Source organism: Saimiri boliviensis, chromosome 11, assembly GCF_048565385.1.
Source record: "Saimiri boliviensis isolate mSaiBol1 chromosome 11, mSaiBol1.pri, whole genome shotgun sequence".
In the NCBI taxonomy this organism is placed as follows: domain Eukaryota; kingdom Metazoa; phylum Chordata; class Mammalia; order Primates; family Cebidae; genus Saimiri; species Saimiri boliviensis.
The window spans coordinates 15,504,412-15,523,724 of NC_133459.1; the positions used below are offsets into that span (position 1 = coordinate 15,504,412).

A 19,313-nucleotide genomic window follows, 5' to 3' on the forward strand; every position below is an offset into this window, starting at 1 on the left:
CCTAAGCTGGTATGAAACTCCTGGGCTCAAGTGATCCTCCCACCTTGGCCTCCCAAAATGTTGAGGTTACAGGCATGAGCTACTTCACCTGGCTCTTTCTTAATAAATTACTTGTTCCCAAGTGCCCATCTCAGGGTCTGCCTCTGGGGAACCCCAACAGAACAACATAGGCTTTATTGAGGGTACCGGTCTTGACCTTGGGTGATGGCCATGTAATATGCAGCCACTGAATGCGTGGGTGATTCCGAACTCTCGAGATCCCTATGCTGACAGCCCAGACCCTGTGCCAAGAACAGCAGGGGCTGCAGGACTAGGAGGGCCCAGTGTGTGGCTTGCCTCACTCCAGGCCTTGTCTATGAAGCAGTAAAGAACATCACACCAACAGCCACGTGACTTCCCCTTGGACCATTTATTTTATTGTTCTTTAGTCGAGCTCTTCCCTAAACATCTTTAGATCTCCACCACAGCCTCTTCTCCAGAAATTTGAAACTGTGTTCTTCTTGCCACATTCACAACATCCCCTGCCCTCTTACGTAAGATATTTCAACATCAAGATGGAAACAGGAACTTGGCTGAGTTTTGCAAGAGAAGCACATTCTAGGCCTACATTTATAGAAAGGGGGGTGGGGAAGAGCCATGAGTCCACGGGGGTACGTCCACACCGAAGACTGTCACACTGGGTGGACAAGGGAGACGGGAATGGGTGTGTGAGTCCTAGGAGCTTCAGAAACATCAGAAATTACCGATATCATTGGGGAAAGCCTTAGAAAAATCTATAAAGACACGCTTTCTGCACGTGGGAGGTGCTCATTTTCCTCTAATATAGACTAGAAAAAAAAAATGAAAGAAAGCCCATAAACCCACATTAACCAAACACACACACATGACAAACTCTAGGTCTCCAGATAGACACCCTCAAAAAGGCACTTGATGTTTTCAGCTCTGGGATTGGAGCGATCTGGGGCTTTGGCCTCCAAAGGGAGGAGCTGCTGTCTGTCCCCAGAGAGCGGACAGCAGCTTCTAGAGGCTCTGGGGACTCATTGGATGGGTGGTACTGCCCAGCTAGATGGGAAGGGGGCCTGTTTAAAGAAGACTCCCCCACCTCCCATTTCACCAAGACAGTGACTTGCTGAAAGTTTTGTGCCCTGTGGATTTCTGAATATAGTGAACTGGCATTTCTTTTTTTTTTTTTTTTTTTTTTTTTGAGACGGAATCTCACTCTGTTGCCAGGCTGGAGTGCAGTGGTGCAATCTCAGTTCATTGCAACCTCTGCCTCCCAGGTTAAAGTGATTCTGCTGCCTCAGCCTCCCGAGTAGCGGGGATTACAGGCACCCACCACCATGCCCTGCTAATTTTTGTATTTTTAGCAGAGATGGGGTTTCACCATGTTGGCCAGTCTGGTCTTGAACCCCTGACCTTGTGATCTGCCCACTTTGGCCTCCCAAAGTGCTGGATTACAGGCATGAGCCACCACGCCTGTCCTAGACTGGCATTTCTAAAGAGAGCATCACTGAAGGGGCAGAAGCTGGCCTTTAAATGCGGGCTTTGCATGTCGGGGACTGATGGGTTCCATGCTAGTAGGGATCAGGTCCAGATTGCTACTAACCACTGTGTTTGCAGAGCCTAACACCATGCCTGTTGTTTAGGGGCACACAACAAATGTTTGTTGAGTGGTTGAATGAAATAATCCCAGATGAAAATCTTGTTCCTCCAAGAATGTAAATTATATTATAACCTGTTCATTGGTTGTAAATTGGTTCTTCACAATGTGATTATAATTCACTAATTCTTCTGGCCCTAAAGAAACTTTTAAAGATTGAAGCTGTGTCTTTTAGTTGAAGCCAGGGAATGAATCTGGGTATGTCCAAATGAGAGGGTCTTTGGCAAATGCACTGGTGAATTTCAATGGGATAATCAAACCATCCCTAAGCTGGCAGCTGACCCAGAACTGGCTGCTGGGCCGGAGGGTAGACCAGGGTCCTTACATATTGGATCTGATGTCATTTATGATGCCCTGGGAAGGCCTGAATCTGGTTGCTGGTGAACAAGTTCTTGCCTAGCTGCCTGGACAGATGGCATCAGGAATAAAAAGGAAGAAGGCCGAGGCAGTGAGAGGAGGAAGGTCAGGGACTGGCCAGAGAATCAAGGGCCAGGCAAGAGAAGATGGATGTGGCTGACCAGGGGCATCTTTACACGTTGAACTCTCATGCCGCAAGTATGCTGTTCTGGGAAGCAACCTCATGCATCTAGGGGAGACTGCATCCATGAGACAGACGAGGCAAGAGGAGCATCCCATGCGTGGGGAAGCCTGCTCAGGTGAAATGTTTCCAGGAAGGTTCTAAACTAACTTACTGGACCCTCAGGGAGTGGGGAGGGCTAGCCAACAGTGTCCACACTGCAGAGAGGAAGCCGAGAGGATTTGAGAGGTTGGTAAGGAATGAATAATTGGGGGTGGCCACCTGGAGGCCCTGAGGGAGGTGGCTTTGAAATGACGATGGCAGTTCAAGATACGTCTGGGATCCTGGGGTCCCTTTTCCTGGGTTTTACCTTGATTTTCAGAGCATGGCTGCTGGAAGAACTGGCGATCCCAGAATCTCCTTCCCTTCTCCCCTCATTCAGTGGTGTTGGACTAGAGACTAAAAATTCTTGGGGGAACGATTTGGGCATATGGTTTGCTGTGTTTCATTTTGTTCCTGTGTCGGGGCTCTAGAGACACTGGCCCAGCTATTTTCAGCAGGGACAGAGTCGAGGCTCACTGAGGATGGCTTCAGATGACCATTGAGGCCCTTCTCGGGAAGGGCAAGGCACAGATACCCCAAATCCCACCCCACATCCCAAAGGTCTCCCAGCGGGGCTGTCCAGTCTATGGCAGCAGAAGGCTCTGGGTGCGTGAGGGGTCTGGAGAACTCAGGGAAGGAGGCAAACACCAGGGATCCCGGCAGGTCAGGGCACCATGTGCCACCACTTGAAGGCGAAGGGCTTCCTGCGGACGTTGGTGCCGCAGTGGACTTCCCCCAGAAACTTGTGGTAGGCAGAAATGTCGTCAATGAAGGTGCACTCGAGGCCCAGGGGCTCCAGGAGGCCGCGCACGTGCACCTCCAGGCAGCACTCCTCCTCCACGTGCGGCCCGAATGGCTTGGGGATGCCTAGGTCCTTGTCCAGCACGATCATGTTCACCTGTGAAGGTGGATTGTGGTGGCAACAGCTTCCACTTAGTGAGCATTTACTACACACATGCCTGTCCTAAGCTCATTGAACCCTCACAGCAACCCTGTGAAGTAGGAACGGTGACTGGATAGACACGGAGCAGGGCTAAGTCACTCACAAATGGCAGAGCTAAGGCAGAAAACCAGGCAATCTGCCTCTGTATGTATGTGTGTGCAAAAGCATTTGCATATGTCTGTACATGTATGTATACACGGCTGTGTGCATTTATCAGTGTGTACATGTACATATGTGTGAATGTGCACACACGTATGATATGTATGCATTTGTGCATGCACGAGTATCTGTGTGTGTGTATATATGTGTCCATGCATGCAAGTGTGTTTGTGTGTGTGCATGGGTGTATATATGTCCATGCATGCACGTGTTTCTGTGTGCCTGTGTGTATATGTGTCCATGCATGCAAGTGTGTTTCTGTGTGTGCACGGGTGTATATATGTACATGTGTGCACGTGTTTCTGTGTGCCTGTGTGTATATGTGTCCATGCATGCACATGTTTCTGTGTGCATGTGTGTATATATGTCTGAGTGATGTGTGTTTCTGTGTGTGCACACATGTATATATGTCCATGCCTGCACGTGTTTCTGTGTGCATGTGTGTATATGTCCATGCATGCATGTATTTCTGTGTGCATGTGTGTATATATGTGTCCATGTGTGCACGTGTTTCTGTGTGCACATGTATACATGCCCATGTGTGCACATTTCTGTGTGTGCATGTGTGTATATATGTCCATGCATGCACATGTTTCTGTGTTCCTGTGTATGTGTCCATGAGTGCACATGTTTCTGTGTGTGTATATATGTCCATGTGTGCACGTGTTTCCGTGTGCATGTGTTTATATATTCATGCATGCACATGTGTTCCTGTGTGCATGTGTGTATGTGTCCATGCATGCACGTTTCTGTGTGCATGTGTGTATATATGTGTCCATGTGTGCACGTGTTTCTGTGTGCATGTGTATATATGTGTCCATGCATGCACATGTGTTTCTGTGTGCATATATGTATATGTGTCCATGCATGCACATGTTTCTGTGTGCATGTGTATATATGTGTCCATGAGTGCACGTGTTTCTGTGTGCATGTATGTCTATATGTGTCCATGAGTGCACATGTGTTTCTGTGTGCATGTGTGTCTATATGTGTCCATGAGTGCACGTGTTTCTGTGTGCATGTATGTCTATATGTGTCCATGAGTGCATGTGTTTCTGTGTGCATGTGTATATATGTGTCCATGAGTGCACGTGTTTCTGTGTGCATGTGTCTATATGTGTCCACGCGTGCACGTGTTTCTGTGTGCATGTGTGTCTACGTGTGTCCATGAGTGCACATGTGTTTCTGTGTGCATGTGTGTCTATGTGTCCATGAGTGCACGTGTTTCTGTTGGCATATGTATATATGTGTCCATGAGTGCACGTGTTTCTGTGTGCATGTGTGTATATATGTGTCCATGAGTGCACGTTTCTGTGTGCATGTGTATATGTGTCCATGAGTGCACAGGTGTTTCTGTGTGCATGTGTATATGTGTCCATGAGTGCACGTGTGTTTCTGTGTGCATGTGTGTCTATATGTGTCCATGCGTGCACGTGTGTCTGTGTGCATGTGTATATATGTGTCCATGAGTGCACGTGTTTCTGTGTGCGTGTGTGTCTATATGTGTCCATGAGTGCACATGTTTCTTTGCACAGGTATGTGTATATCTGTGTCCATGTACACATGTGTATTGTTGTAACCTCTTTCTATGTTATGGAAGACTCACCTCTATGTAACAGGAATCCCTCCTGTACATAAAGGACTTTTAATCTTTTGCACAGCACTTTCCTATCTGTTAAGGAAAAGGGTTCCCAATATCCCAGTGAAGCAGCTAGGACAAGCATATCACCCTTAGGAGGAAATGGAGGCTCAGAGAGGGTAAGTGCCTGAGGTGAGGTCACAGAGCAGCTCAGCCAGATTGAGACCTGGGCCTCCCCATTGGATAGCCTCAGCTGAGGGGTCATTCTGGATCTGGCTGCCCCGTACTGGCATGAGGCGAGGGTTGGGGTCTGCAGGGCCTCACCATGTTTGGGAAGAAGGCTCTGGCACGGTGGTCCTCATCCATTTTGAACAGAGCAGGCAGGTCAATGATGTCCTGTTCTGTCAGTCCCAGCTCCTTCTTGAGGATGTCACGGTTCCAGTCCAGGCAGCGCTAGGTAGGAGAAGGGAGGGAGGGCATGCGGGTGAGGGACACACACCTGACACTTTGTCATTCCACCCGTCTGCAGCACCAGGCCAGGGGCCCTGGCATTCCAGAGAGACCTCTAACACTCAGCGGGTGCCTCTGGAGCCTCTCCCCAGCCCTGTCCACTGGGGTTCAGGAAGAACAGTCACAATAACAGGGCAGAGGAAGGTCACAGACGTCAGAGTACAGGCTGCCATTTACCGAGCACTCTCTAGAGGGGGTCCCTGTGCTAACTGCTTCCCACACAGCACCTCAGTGACCCCTCGGGCCACCTCATGAGCTGAGGATAACACTGATGACTTTGGCAATAACAAAAGCTAACGTGTACATGTGTCTGGTACTGTTCCAAGTGCATTACGTAGATTACTTATTTAAGCTCCAGCCCTGTGATATAGATGCTATTATTATCCCCTTTAAATTTTTTCTTTTTAAAATTTTTCTTTTTTCCTTTCTTCTACCCAAATCAAAAGGAAAAAATTTTCATTTATTTATTTTTTTGTAGAGACAGGTCTTAATATGTTGCCCAGGCTAGTCTCAAACCCCTGGCCTTAAGCAATCCTCCCACTTTGGCTTCCCAAAGTACTGAGATTACAGGCATGAGACACTGTGTCCAACCCCCACTATCCCCTTTTTAGAGATGAGAGACCCAAAGACAGCCTTAGTGAGGTGCCCATGGTCCTAATGCCCCAAGTGAGGGGGTGGCACAATTTGGCTTCAAATCTACCTGATGCCAAGAAATGACCATGGGGTGGGGGGGGACAGTTGTAATAAAGTTAACATCCAGCTGGGCGCAGTGGCTCATGCCAGCAACCCCAGCACTTTGGGGGGCCGAGGTGGGCAGATCACAAGGTCAGGAGTTCAAGACCAGCCTGGCCAACATGGTGAAATCCCGTCTCTACTAAAAATACAAAAATTAGCTGGGTGTGGTGGCTCATGCCTGGAATCCCAGCTACTCAGGAGGCTGAGGCAGGGGAATTGCTTGAACCTGGGAGATGGAGGTTGCAGTGAGCCAAGATCCTGCCACTGCACTCCAGCCTGGGTGACAGAGTGAGACACCATCTCAAAAATCAATCAGTCAATCAAGTCAAGTTCTAAATAGACAGTAAGTGCTGTGAATTTCAGTGGGCCTTCTGTTGCTTCCCCAGCACTCACTCCACCCACTTCCTCTTGCCATGCCACACTATGTTGCTGGGTTGGACTGGCCCCACCTCCACCTCCAGGTGAAAGCTAAGTATTGGATTCTCGTCTCTACCTCCCTGCTCCAGTGATTGGCTCAGAGACAGGCAGTAGCCCAGGATCAAGCCAAACAACGTATGGAATTCCTGTGGCCACAGACATTGGTTCAGGTTGCCCTAATCAGTAAAATGCAAGCTCTTGGTCAATTGTCGGGGCATACAAGACGTCTCTCTTGGCTCAGTGTGGTGGCTTATGCCTGTCATCCCAGCACTTTAGGAGGCTGAGGCAGGTGGATCACGAGGTCAGGAGTTTGAGACCAGCCTGACCGACATGGTGAAAACCCGTCTCTACTAAAAATACAAAAAATCAGCTGGGCAAGGTGGCATGCACCTGTAGTCAGCTACTCAGGAGGCTGAGGCAGGAGAATTGCTTGAACCCGGGAGACGGAGGTTGCAGTGAGCTGAGATAGCTCCACTGTACTCCAGCCTGGGCAGCAGAGGAGACTGTAAGAAAACCAAAAACAGGGCTGAACGTGGTGGCTCACACCTGTAATCCCAGCACTTTGGAGGCCAAGGCGGGCTGATCGCCAGAGGACAGGCGTTCAAGACCAGCCTGACCAACATGGTGAAACCCTGTCTTTAAAAAAAAAGAAAAGAGGCCGGGCACGGTGGCTCAAGCCTGTAATCCCAGCACTTTGGGAGGCTGAGGCGGGTGGATCACGAGGTCAAGAGATCGAGACCATCCTGGTCAACATGGTGAAACCCCGTCTCTACTAAAAATACTAAAAATTAGCTGGGCATGGCGGCGGGTGCCTGTAATCCCAGCTACTTAGGAGGCTGAGGCAGGAGAATTGCCTGAACCCAGGAGGCGGAGGTTGCGGTGAGCCGAGGTCACGCCATTGCACTCCAGCCTGGGTAACAAGAGCGAAACTCTGCCTCAAAAAAAAAAAAAAAGAAAACAAAACAAAAAATGAACAAACAAAAACAACATGAAAAAGACCCAAAACAAAACAAGAACAACAAAACAGCCCTCTCTCTTTGTAGATGGTGTGCTGGGTGCATGTGAGGCCTTGAACTGTTGCAGTCACATTCCTACCTTCAGTGCAGAGAAATGGAGCTGGAGCCCTACTCAAACTGTGCCTGAAATTCATATCACTGCTCGACTTTCTACTTACATGAGCAAATTATGCCTTTTTGTTTAAACCAGTTTGAGTTGTTTTCCGCTTTTCTTTAAAATTTTTTTTTTTTTTTTTAAGACGGGGTTTCACCATATTGGTCAGGCTGGTCTCGAACTCCTACCTCAGGGGATCCGCCTGCCTCGGCCTCCCAAAGTCCTGGGATTACAGGCATGAGCCACTGCACTTGGCTGTTTTCTGCTTTTAAAGTTTTTTTTCTTAGTCCTCTTAAATATGCCCATGCAAATACATAGAGACTTAATTCATAAAATATGACGGTTTCCACTTCTGGATGTAATCTTTGAGGCTTAGGGACTCAGAAGGGAGGGTCCATGCAGAGACAGAAAACTGTGGGGATCTGTGATCTTCTGAAACTGATCAAGATTCAGGGAATATGTTCATATAAGCATTTTTCTGAGGGCAAGTCTATAGCTTTGATCATCTTTTAAAGGGGCGTGCTTTTCCCACACGTTGTGGGCTCTGGTCCAGTGGAGAGCGTGGATCTTTGGCATCGCCTGGTTCACCTTTCTTCCCAGGTCTCCTGTGTGCCTCTAGTCTCTGCACATTGCCTCTGTCACTCCTTGAACCCTGGGACTTTAGCCCAGGAGCAAAGCAAGGAGGCTGGCTGAATGGCGGTGGAGGCTCGTCCCTGTGCTGCTGTGCTCTGGGTCAGGAGTCCCTGAGCCCTTAGCCATTGTCTATGGGAGCCCCAAGGATGTGAGGGCATGAGCCTCATCCCTCCCAGGGACCCTCTGGCCCTGCACCCCGGCACCAGTTGCGCCCCTGCCCCGCCGTCACCTGGAAGTACAGGTTCTCCTGCACGAGGCTCTCGTTGGACAGGATCTTGTTGATGGTGATTCGCTTGCTGCTCATCCCACCCAAGCCTGTGGGGGTCAAACGACAGGGGATGGTCAAGCTTTAGAGGCCCACACTGGGTGCTCCCCTTTTGCCAAGACTCCCCAGTCCCTGGGCTAACTGCTGGAATGGGGGAGATGGGGCTGGGGAGAGGCTGGATCACAGGAGGGCACTCCAAGGGGAAATCGGGCCTTCCTCTTTGCTCGAGGAGGGCACAACACACTCTTTTCTCCAGGGTTGACCATGACATCTGAGCCAGGACAGTGGTGGTAGCTGCCTTGCTGTCGCTCTGGCCAGTGGGACTGGGGGTGGCACAAATATCCCCCGGTTCGCCCACCTAGAGCTTGCATCTAAGGGTGGGCAGCTGACCAGCATGAGTGTGGCGGAAGCAGCATGGCCGGAGGGGTCACCCTTCTGTTTTCCAGAGCTGCCTCAGCTTGGCTGCTGCCCTGGAGTGGCCTGTGTCTACCTCCCATACCACGTGATGGCTTATGTGGCTTCCAGCTTGATTAGTAATGCCTAACCCTCAATGAGCACCTACTATGTGGCCGACACTCTTCTAAACACTTTATATCGAATTAACTCATGGATCCTCCCCACATTTCCATGGGGTAATTACTACCCTGAGAAATGAGGAAACTGAGGCATGGAGAAGTTATGTGACTTGTTCCAGGTCTCACATCTAGCAAGTGGCAGAGTTGGGGTACAGATCAGGGAGTCTGATTCCAGAGCCTATGCTCTTAACCTATTATTATTATTTTTTTTTGCCTCATCTGGGAGGCAAACCCCTGGCCTTAAGGGGTTTGCACTTCTCAGATTTATAGCTGGACAGCAACAAAGATGCCCAGCTATAAGCTGGATGTAATCTTTGAGGCTTAGGGACTCAGAAGGGTGGGTCCATGTAGAGACTGAAGACTTTAGGGGTCTGTGATTTTCTAAAACTGATCCAAGGTCAGGGGACATGTTCCCATAAGCATTTTTCTGGAGGGCAAGTCTGCAGTTTTTAACATCTTTTAAAGGGATGTGTTTTCCCCACACGTTGTGGGCTCTGGTCCAGCGGGGAACGTGGCTCTTTGGCATCACCTGGTTCGCCTTCCTCCCCAGGTCTCCTGTGTGCTTCTAGTCCTGCTGACTGTGCATCTGCACATCCTCTCTCTGTCTGTCCCAATTATGTGAATGTCTAAATCCAAGAGATAATGTCTCACACCTGGACCGACAGCGACGATGTCTGACCATGCCTTTTGCCCATCCAAGTCCACTTTTCTTCCTGTCCCCAAGCTGTGTTATATCTATGTCTCTTTTTATCTCTCTTTCTAAAACACAAAGAGAGGTCTGGGGGCTCTCAGACCCTGTGTCTGAGCTGTTTCCACACCACTGCTTGCCCCATTTATATAAAAATAATGGTCCCTATATCCTATGGATAGTTTTTGAGAGTTTGTTTACTACTAGAAAGGAAAGTCAAGACTCGAGCTTGCCAGTCCGAGAACAAACTTTCCATCGGTGGGGAATTAAAAAAGGGCGGTGGAGTTAAATTCATCTTGTCTGTCTTAGACACCAGTGGCAGGAACACGGTCTTTGGATCTGGGGGACAGTCATGTAAGTATCACTCAGCTGCAGGAACTCAGGCTTTCAGGCATGAGATACATTATGGATACCAACCTGAAAGTGACAAAAGTAACTGAAGAAAAAAATGTATAATGGATATAGAGAGTGTTGATGGTTAGTCAGCATCATAGATGTATTTAATGTCTCGGAACTGTGTCCTTACCAATGGTTAAAATGACAAATGTGTTAGAGTAGGTATATTTTATAACAATGAAAAAGGTATTGGACATAGGGATAGCAGCAGCAGACACTGGGGACTGCTAGAGTCAGGAGGGACAGAGGAGGGAAAGAGTTGAATGACTAACTGTTGGCTACAATGCTCTGGAATTGGGTGATGGGATCATTCATATGCCAAATCACACAATACACCCAGGTAACAAACCTGCAGGGTACCCCCTAAATCTAAAATAGAATTTGAAAAAGAAAAAAAAAAGTACGAAGAATCGGCACGGTGTCTCTAACCTGGCTGCCTGTCTCCACCCGATCATCTTTCCCTCTTTCCATGATTAATTCAAATGCAAACCTCACCCCATCTATGTCTGTCCCAATTATATGAACGTCTAAATGTAGAAGATAATGTCTCACTCCTGGTCTGGCAGCAACAGTGTCTGACCATGCCTTTTGCTCACCAAAGTCCACTTTTCTTCCTGTCTCTAAATTGTATTGTCTCTATTTTTCTCTCTATCTCTCTTTCTAAAATACAAGCTTCTTGAATGCAGATTGCACATCAGTTTTCTTTTTCAAAATTTTTTTTTTTTTTGAGACAGAGTTTCGCTCTTGTTACCCAGGCTGGAGTGCAATGGCGTGATCTCGGCTCACCGCAACCTCCGCCTCCTGGGTTGAGGCAATTCTCCTGCCTCAGCCTCCTGAGTAGCTGGGATTACAGCACGTGCCACCATGCCCAGCTAATTTTTTGTATTTATAGTAGAGACGGGGTTTCACCATGTTGACCAGGATGGTCTCGATCTCTCGACCTTGTGATCCACCCGCCTTGGCCTCCCAAAGTGCTGGGATTACAAGCTTGAGCCACCGCGCCCGGCTCTTTTTCAAAATTTTTATTATAGGGAGGCTGGGCGCAGTGTCTCACAGCTATAATCCCAGCACTTTGGGAGGCCAAGGCGAGTGGATCATCTGAGGTCTGGAGTTCGAGACCAGCCTGACCAACATGGTGAAACCCTGTCTCTACTAAATACAAAAAATTAGCTGGGCATGGTGGCACATGCCTGTAATCATAGCTACTTGGGAGGCTGAGGCAAGAGAATCACTTGAATCCGGGAGGCAGAGGTTGTAGTGAGCAGAGATTGCGCCATTGCACTCCAGCCTGGGCAACAAGAGTGAAACTCTTTCTCAAAAAAGAATTTTTCTTTTAATTATAGGGATGGGGTCTCGCTATGTTGCACAGATTGGTCTCGAACTCCTGGCCTCAAGCAATCCTCCTGCTTCAGCCTCCCAAGGTGTTGGGATTGTAGGCATGAGCCACCAGACCCAGCCATGTGTCGGTTTTCAAGCATTTAACCCTCCTCTGGGTCTGGTGCCATTTAAAGTACACACTAGGTCCTGAAGCTCCGCTGTGCACTGCTAGTGACACTAAGGTGCTGTGGGCAGCTCACGGTTTACCTGACCACAGCAAGGGTCACAGGAGACCGGAGCTGCTTCCCACCGTAGCAACCTCACAAACCCCGGATCAGGCCAGACGCCTAGGGAAGTGGAGCTGGGTGCTCAGGGACGAAGTGCTCATCCGCCCCATCCTCCCGAGGGTCTCTCTGGGGCCTCCAGCTCGCCACTTCCCGCCAAGGCCCTGTGGCCACTCACCTTTGAACATGATGGCCTCTCCGTGGCCATCCTTCTGCTTCTCTCGGAAGAGCTTGTAGCAGGCTGCAGTGCTGGCCATGAGCAGCAGGAATTTCTGCAAGAGACAGTCCAGGGGGCAGGGTCAGCAGCGGGAAGGCACCCAAAGGGCACGGGGAGGCTTTGTGCCAAGGACCCAGTGCCTTGCCTGCACGTTGCGTCGGGCCTTCCATGCTGAGTGGCAAAGGCTGCATGGAACAGTGTCTCTGCTTCAGAGGACTATTTCTCACCTTTCCTCCACCACAGCAATGTCACCAAGGCAAGGCTCAGAGCCAAAGGCAGCCTTGGACAGAACTTCTCCAAGTTGCCAAGCAGCCAGGTAATTTGCAGAGAATTTCCAGGTTACGAAGTTGTGCCCGTAAGAAAATGAAAGAACCTCTCTCCAGTGCCACAGGCACACACCCTGTTTCTCTCTAGAGCGTTACCGCCAACGCAGCAGCCACTAGCCTGTGTGACTACTGAACACTTGAGATGTGGCTAGTCTGAATTGAGATGTACAATACGAGTAAAATCCTTGCCAGATTTTGACGATTTCGTATGAGAAAAGAATTTAAATCTCTTGTTAATAATTTGTAGGTTGATTACATGTTGAAATGCTACTATTTTTGGATTTAGCGAGTTAAAATTTTACCTGCCACAGCAACAACATGCAAACCAGCTTTAGCCTACTTCCTCCTTCCTCTATGCTGTCCCATTCCTCTAGCTCTCACCCTCTGCTGGGGCTGGTAAGATATGGGTTTGCCCCTGCCCTATTCACTTCGGCATCCGGGGGCTAGCTCACCTTTGTGCCGGGGATGGGGACGAAGGTCATGAACTCATCCACGTGGCCCACGGTCAGCCAGTCTGAGTAGAGTTCCACGGGCGCCTGCACCTGCTGGGCCTTCAGGAAGTCACGCACCACCTTGGTCATCCTCCGACCACCAGACCTGGAGCAGGGAGGAAGAGGAGTTTCAGAAGGTTACTCACTTCGCCAGAGGGCCTGCGAGAGGAGTGTGGTCTCTAGAATCTACCCCTGACCCAGACTGGCATCAGCAGAGAAGTCCCAGGAAGGAGACTGGGCTGGTCTAAGAGACTCTGACACAGGCAGGAAGGTGTTTGGATCCAAGGGGAAAGAGGTAGGTGTTAGTTTTAGCTGCAGCCTGTGTGAAGGACGGGGAGCCTGGGCTTCAGCCCTTGAGGGTGTCAGTGACTAAAGAGAGGCCACCTTCTCTGCTCGGGAATCCCGCCCGGCCTGCTGGAGGGGGCTCGGGCACAGGAGGGCTCCAAAATTCGCCCTCATCTGCATGCCTCTTTGCTGCATTAACTTCTGCTCACTTCAATCTCTTTTTTTCCCCCGGGATGGAGTCTTTCTATGTTGCCCAGGCTGGAGTGCAGTGGCGTGATCTTGGCTCACTGCAACCTTCACCTCCCAGGTCCAAGTGATTCTCCTGCCTCAACATCCTGAGTAGCTAAGACTACAGGCCCGTGCCACCACAACCTGGCTAATTTTTGTATTTTTAGTAGAGATGGGCTTTCACCATGTTGGCCAGTCTGGTCTCGAACTCCTGACCTCGTGATCCACCCACCTCTGCCTCCCAAAGTGTTGGGATTATAGGTGAGAGCCACTGTGTCCAGCCAACCAGCTGATTTATAATCTCATTATACACCTTTCCATTTGGGGAAGACATTTGTCTATTTATTTATATATTAGATCCTAATTCACATGAAGATGTAAAGGCTAATTTTTCTTTCCAAGAGTGTTGGTCTCTTAACAGGAAGTCATGGGAGGGAATAATTCTCCCAGCCATTTGCTCCATGTGTGAGCAATCCAGGCCACTCTGAAAGAGAAACAGTGACCTCCCTACTCCCACAGCCCCCAGCCCCAGCCTGGCTTCTCTTACAGAGGAAAGCTGCTCCCGATGAGGATGCGGCCGAGGGGGTATGTCTTGCCGTTCACGGTCACCGGGGGACTGACCTCCAGGTTTCCAAATGAGTCAAGGCTGGTGACAGTCTCAAAGAGGGGCTCCCGGGTCACGTAGCCAAAATCTGGGCCCTAGGCAGAGGGCACACACCTGCATTAATCTTCTGCAGCCAGGTCCCTCAGTCCCCAAGCCACCCTCTTTCACGACCTTCAGTTTGGGTCTGTGGGTACCCAGGAGGTTTGCCCATGGTCTTCCTATGATTACCAAAGAACAGGGGCCTGGGCCTGGGCCTGGGGAGGCTGTGTGTGTGAGCATCTTGGTGTAAGTGTGGCAGTGTGAGAATGTGAGTGTGTAAGAGTGAATGCAAGTGTGAGTGTGAGTGTGTGGCATCTGCATGTGCCTCTGTTTCCCCAGCACAGATACACATTGGTGATTTCAGGATTAGTCCACATTGTACGTTATGCACTTTCAGTTTCCCCAACTGTTTTTTTTTTTTTAAGACGGAGTCTTGCTCTGTCACCCAGGCTGGAGTTCAGTGGTGTGATCTCAGCTTACTGCAGCCTCTGCCTGCAGAGTTCAAGTGATCTCCTGCCTCAGCCTCCCAAGTGGCTGGGATTATAGGCACACACCACCACACCTGGCTCATTTTTGTATTTTTAGTAGAGACAGGGTTTCACTGTGTTGCCCAGGCTGGTCTCGAACTCCTGACCTCAAGTGATCTGCCTGCCTCAGCCTCCCAAAGTGCTGGGATTACAAGCATGAGCCACTGTGCTCTGACCCATTTCCCCATCTATAAAAGGAGTACCAGATTAGGTAACCTGAAGAAGGGTGGCAGCTTGTATTATTCATCCCAGAGATCTGCTACCCTCCGCACTGTAACAGAATTTTGCATCCTGACCCATTGACATGTGACTTCTGGCATCTTCCTGCAAAACGAATATACTTCCCTGACCAAGTGTGAGACTTGGTCACGTGACTTGCTGTGGCCAATGAAATGTGAGCAGAAGGGATGCATGCCAGTTAACAGCAGAAGCCACAGGAGCCCCTGCATGTGTCTGCCAACTCTTGGACTTCTCCCTGTGCTAGGAGAATGGCATTTCTCCGGGCTGCTCCGGTAGCTTGAGCGCTAGAGTGAGGAAGGCTTAAGGAAGCAGGGCGGCAGACCACCATGCAGCAATCAACATGGAGGGCCAGCAAGAAACAGGCCTTTGCTGTTGTCCGTCATGGAGGTTTTGGCTTGGTTTGTTACTGCGGCCTCACCTGGTAAAGCTGACCAATACATGCACAAATGGCAGCTATGAAGACACGTGCCCTCTCAACCCCCTCCTAACCTGCCAGGCTTGCCACCGAGCCCCGAGGAACCCTCAGAACCCTTCTTCACTCAGAGCTCCAAAAAAAACTGGAATTAGCGCACAAGATATAACCCCATCGGCCCCTGAATTCTAAGATTCCTTTCATGGCTTTTGGGGAACGAATGTAGGGGACTTGTTTGGGAGGTAGCACGGGGGTTGGATTGAAGCTTGCCTGACAAAATCCAGTGGAGTGGGAGGATGTGGCTTATTCTGGCTCAGCTGAAAGGCTCAAGGGACAGCTGAGCCCATGGGGTGGATGGCAGTAGCTTAGCGCTTTCTTACCTTGAGGCCCCAGCTGGCAACGTGGGAGCTTGCTGAGGCCGGGGTGCTGGGGCTCGACAGCCTCGTACGGGCATGCAGTACAAAGCCAGGCCTGGCCTGGGGCCTTGGAACCAGGCCAGCCTGGAATACTGAAGGCAGGTGCTGACCTGGAAAGGCCTTTCTTCTCATTCCTGTGGCAACTGCTGCTAGTGGTGGTTTTGACTCTCCTCATCACAGTGTTAGGGAAAGCTCACTGAAGACAGGGCCAGGGAATGACAGCCATAACAACAGCTAATAATGGTAATTACATCAGCCACGGCACTGATGCCTTATATAATGCCTTCAATCTTCACAACATTCTGTGAGACTGATACCATTTCTATCCCCATTTTACAGGTGAGAAAACTGAGGCTGGTGGAAGGTAATTGCTTGCCCAAGGTCGCATGGCTGCTAAGAGGTGCAATCAGGACTCAAGACCTGGCCCACCTGACATTCCAAAGCTCTGCACTGACACCATTGGCTGTGGTATCTCCTTGTGAAGTGGGCATTAGGCAAGGAATGTGAGGCAGAACCTGGCACAGGGTCTGTGTGAACCTGGCACAGGGTCTGCTCTGGGCAGCCCTGGTGTCTAACAGGGACACTGTCCTGTGTGTGACCTTGGGAAAAGTCCCCTGACCTACTCCAGTCTCTTGTTTCATGCCCTGTTCAAACCTCCTCCAGCCTGTTCAGGGCAGAAGAATGAAGATGAAAGAAAGATTGACTTCGTTTCTGCCCTCACACACTAGGTTGTTGAGGGCCTAAAAGGGGAGTGAGAATGGCTTCCAGAATTGGAGGAGTCAGGTGGCTTAAAAACAAACATGGCTGGGCGCGGTGGCTCACGCCTGCAATCCCAGCACTCTGGGACGCCGAGACGGGTGGATCGCCTGAGGTCAGGAGTTGGAGACCAGCCTGTCCAACGTGGTGAAACCCTGTCTCTACTAAAAATATAATAATTAGCTGGGAGTGGTGGAGAGTGCCTGTAATCCCAGCTATTTGGGAGGCTGAGGCAGGAGAATCACTTGAACTTGGGAGATAGAGGTTGCAGTGAGCCAGGATCACGCCACTGCACTGCAGCCTGGGCGACAGAGGAAGATTCCATCTCAGAAACAAACAAACAAACAAACAAAAAGCCAAACATACGTGCACACGCACACACACACACACACACACACACACCCGAAAACCATAGCCTCCAGGTCCTGATGAACTTGGAAGTTGAAACTATGATTTTTGACAATTGCATAACCATGTTTTTCCCTCTTTGAAACTTACTTAGCTCACTTTTCTGCAGTTTGGAGGGGAAGGGCAGCAGCAGGGGCCAGAGCCTCTGGAACAAGGTCTTACCCTATTTCCCTTAGTTCCCATTTCCCGCTAGAAAACTCTCCACGTTTTTGGAAAAACATCAGTTATCAGAGCAGGAAACGACCTCAGAGGTGGCTATCCCCAATGATCCATTTTGCAGAGGAGAAACAGAGGCTCCGGGCTGCAGGCAAATGTGTGAAGGTGGCCCAGGGTCTCCTGACCACTCTGCCTTGTGAGCGTCGCCAGGATCATCCTCCACCCCCAAGTGGCCCTCAGCATCTTACCAGGAGCTGCTTCACAGGGAAATCCTTCAGGTTTCCATCTCGGGGGGAGTCCAGCACCACAGGGAAGCCTTTGTGGGGGGCCTCGATATAGCCAAACTCAATTTCATCCTGCAGGGACACCAAGGAGAGCTGTTAGACAAGCCCAAGGGACAATTTGTGCACATGGGCAGAAAACTCGAGAAACACAAGAGCGCAAAGGAGAAGAACGGCTGTATTGTTCCCATCCCCTGGCGCCCCATCCGCCTTCCCTCTCACTGATGATGGCAGCGTAAGTGTCCACAGGCAGTCTTTGCACATCATAAGCAGGTTTCTTACTGATATCAACCCCATTTTTTTTTTTTTTGAGATGGAGTTTCGCTCTTGATGCTCAGGTCGGAGAGTAATAGCCCAATCTTGGCTCACAGAAACCTCCGCCTCCGGGTTCAAGCGATTCTCCTGCCTCAGCCTCTGGAGTAGCTGGGATTACAGGCACGCGCCACCACGCCCGGCTAATTTTGTATTTTTAGTAGAGACAGGGTTTCTCCATGTTGGTCAGGATGGTCCCGAATCCCCAACCTCAGGCAATTCACCTGCCTCAGCCTTCCAAACCGCTGGGATTACAGGCATGAGCCACTGTGCCCAGCCCCATTTTTTTGTTTTGAAACAGAGTCTCCCTCTCTTGTCCAGGCTGAAGTGCAGTGCCATGATTATGACCCACAGCAGCCTCAAACTCCTGGGCTTAAGTGATCCTCCTGCCTCAGTCTTTGAGTAGCTAGGACTACAGCTATGCACTACCATGCCAGGCTAATTTTAAAATTTGTTTAGAGACAGGGTCTTGCTATGTTGCCCAAACTTGTCTTGAATTCTTGGCCTCAGGAAATCCTCCCACCTCAGCCTTCCAAAGTGCTGGGATTACAGGCTTGAGCCACCATGCCTGACCTAGACCTCATTTTAAAAAGCAATAGCCAGGCGTGGTGGTACATATTTGTAGTCCTAGCTACTTGGAAGGCTGAGGTGGGAGGATTGCTTGGGCCTGGAAAGTGGAGGTTGCAGTGAGCCAAGATCATGCCATTGCACTCCAGCCTGGGTGACAGAGCGAGACCCCATCTCAAACAAAACAAAACAAAACAAACAAACGGCAAGCAGCATCTTGAATATGTTTTCCTTCAAGTAACAACTTAACTTGAAGCACATCCTGTATCCATATTAAGAGATTGGCTTCATCCGTTTTAGTGGTTGCACAGAGCTCCCGGGAAGCCTGTTACTCAGTCCGCACGGATGGACGTTTAGGCTGCTTTGCAATCTTTTGCTACTCTAAGAAGCAGCACTGCAGCGCACTGCCTTGCATGTTCGTGTCTTTGTGCGCATGTGCAGATATGAGCTGAAAGAAGAGTCCCCAGCTGTGGAGCTGCTGGGTGCCAGGCGGTTTACATGAAGCCGGCTCTTCTTTGCCTGACCCCGAGGCTTTGTCCTTCCCAGCCTGGACGCGGGCTCCTCACCTGGATCCAGCGATCGCCTCGGTTTATGTACTGGAAGCAGACCTTCAGCTCACAGTTGGTTTTCTCCACCAGGTTCTTCACCTCTTTCAGGAACAGGTAATTATCCTTCATGCTGAGAAGTTGGGGGAAGAAGGCGAGGCCAGGAGAAAGGGTGAGGAGGGGCCGGAGTCATCGCCCTGAGACGGTGACAGCAGCTGGTATCTCTGGACTGTGCTGGGCAGACCAGTCCACACCTGTGCTCACGGCCACCTTTAGAAAGGCCACTGGAATCAAAGGCCAAGTAAACCCACCCACTCATGTGGCATTTGTCAAGGTCATGAACAAATCAAATGAGGAGGGGAACTCTCACCCCCACCTGTCCCAATGCCTCACACCTCTGGACTTCATAGATTTTCAATTAAGAGCTGTGCCTGGCATGAAGTTGGGAGGGATGTGAGGACTCCAGGGGTCCCTTTTGGGGTTGGCAGTCATCTAACTGTAGGCACCTTTTTTCTCGGTTCTCATCTTGCTGCTGTGGACCTAGTGCTTAATAGGTGCTCAGTAAAAGTCTGTTTAATGAATGAGTCAGACGAGCTGCATTTCTGCTGCATTT

General features: G+C 50.0%; 1 protein-coding gene across 1 annotated transcript in view; it reads right to left on the reverse strand.

Moving 5' to 3' along the window:
* Window positions 1-390: 390 nt before the first annotated feature.
* The window catches only part of PADI2 (peptidyl arginine deiminase 2), a 53,957-nt gene continuing 35,034 nt past the window's right edge, over window positions 391-19,313 (reverse strand). The window contains exons 9-16 of the mRNA XM_003934959.4: window positions 18,722-18,833; window positions 17,244-17,351; window positions 13,985-14,136; window positions 12,886-13,030; window positions 12,069-12,162; window positions 8,595-8,680; window positions 5,285-5,413; window positions 391-3,177 (exon numbers count right to left, since the gene is read on the reverse strand). Coding sequence (XP_003935008.2) covers window positions 2,944-3,177; window positions 5,285-5,413; window positions 8,595-8,680; window positions 12,069-12,162; window positions 12,886-13,030; window positions 13,985-14,136; window positions 17,244-17,351; window positions 18,722-18,833 — 1,060 coding nt within the window. The 3' untranslated portion in view covers window positions 391-2,943. The remainder of the gene's footprint in view (window positions 3,178-5,284; window positions 5,414-8,594; window positions 8,681-12,068; window positions 12,163-12,885; window positions 13,031-13,984; window positions 14,137-17,243; window positions 17,352-18,721; window positions 18,834-19,313) is intronic.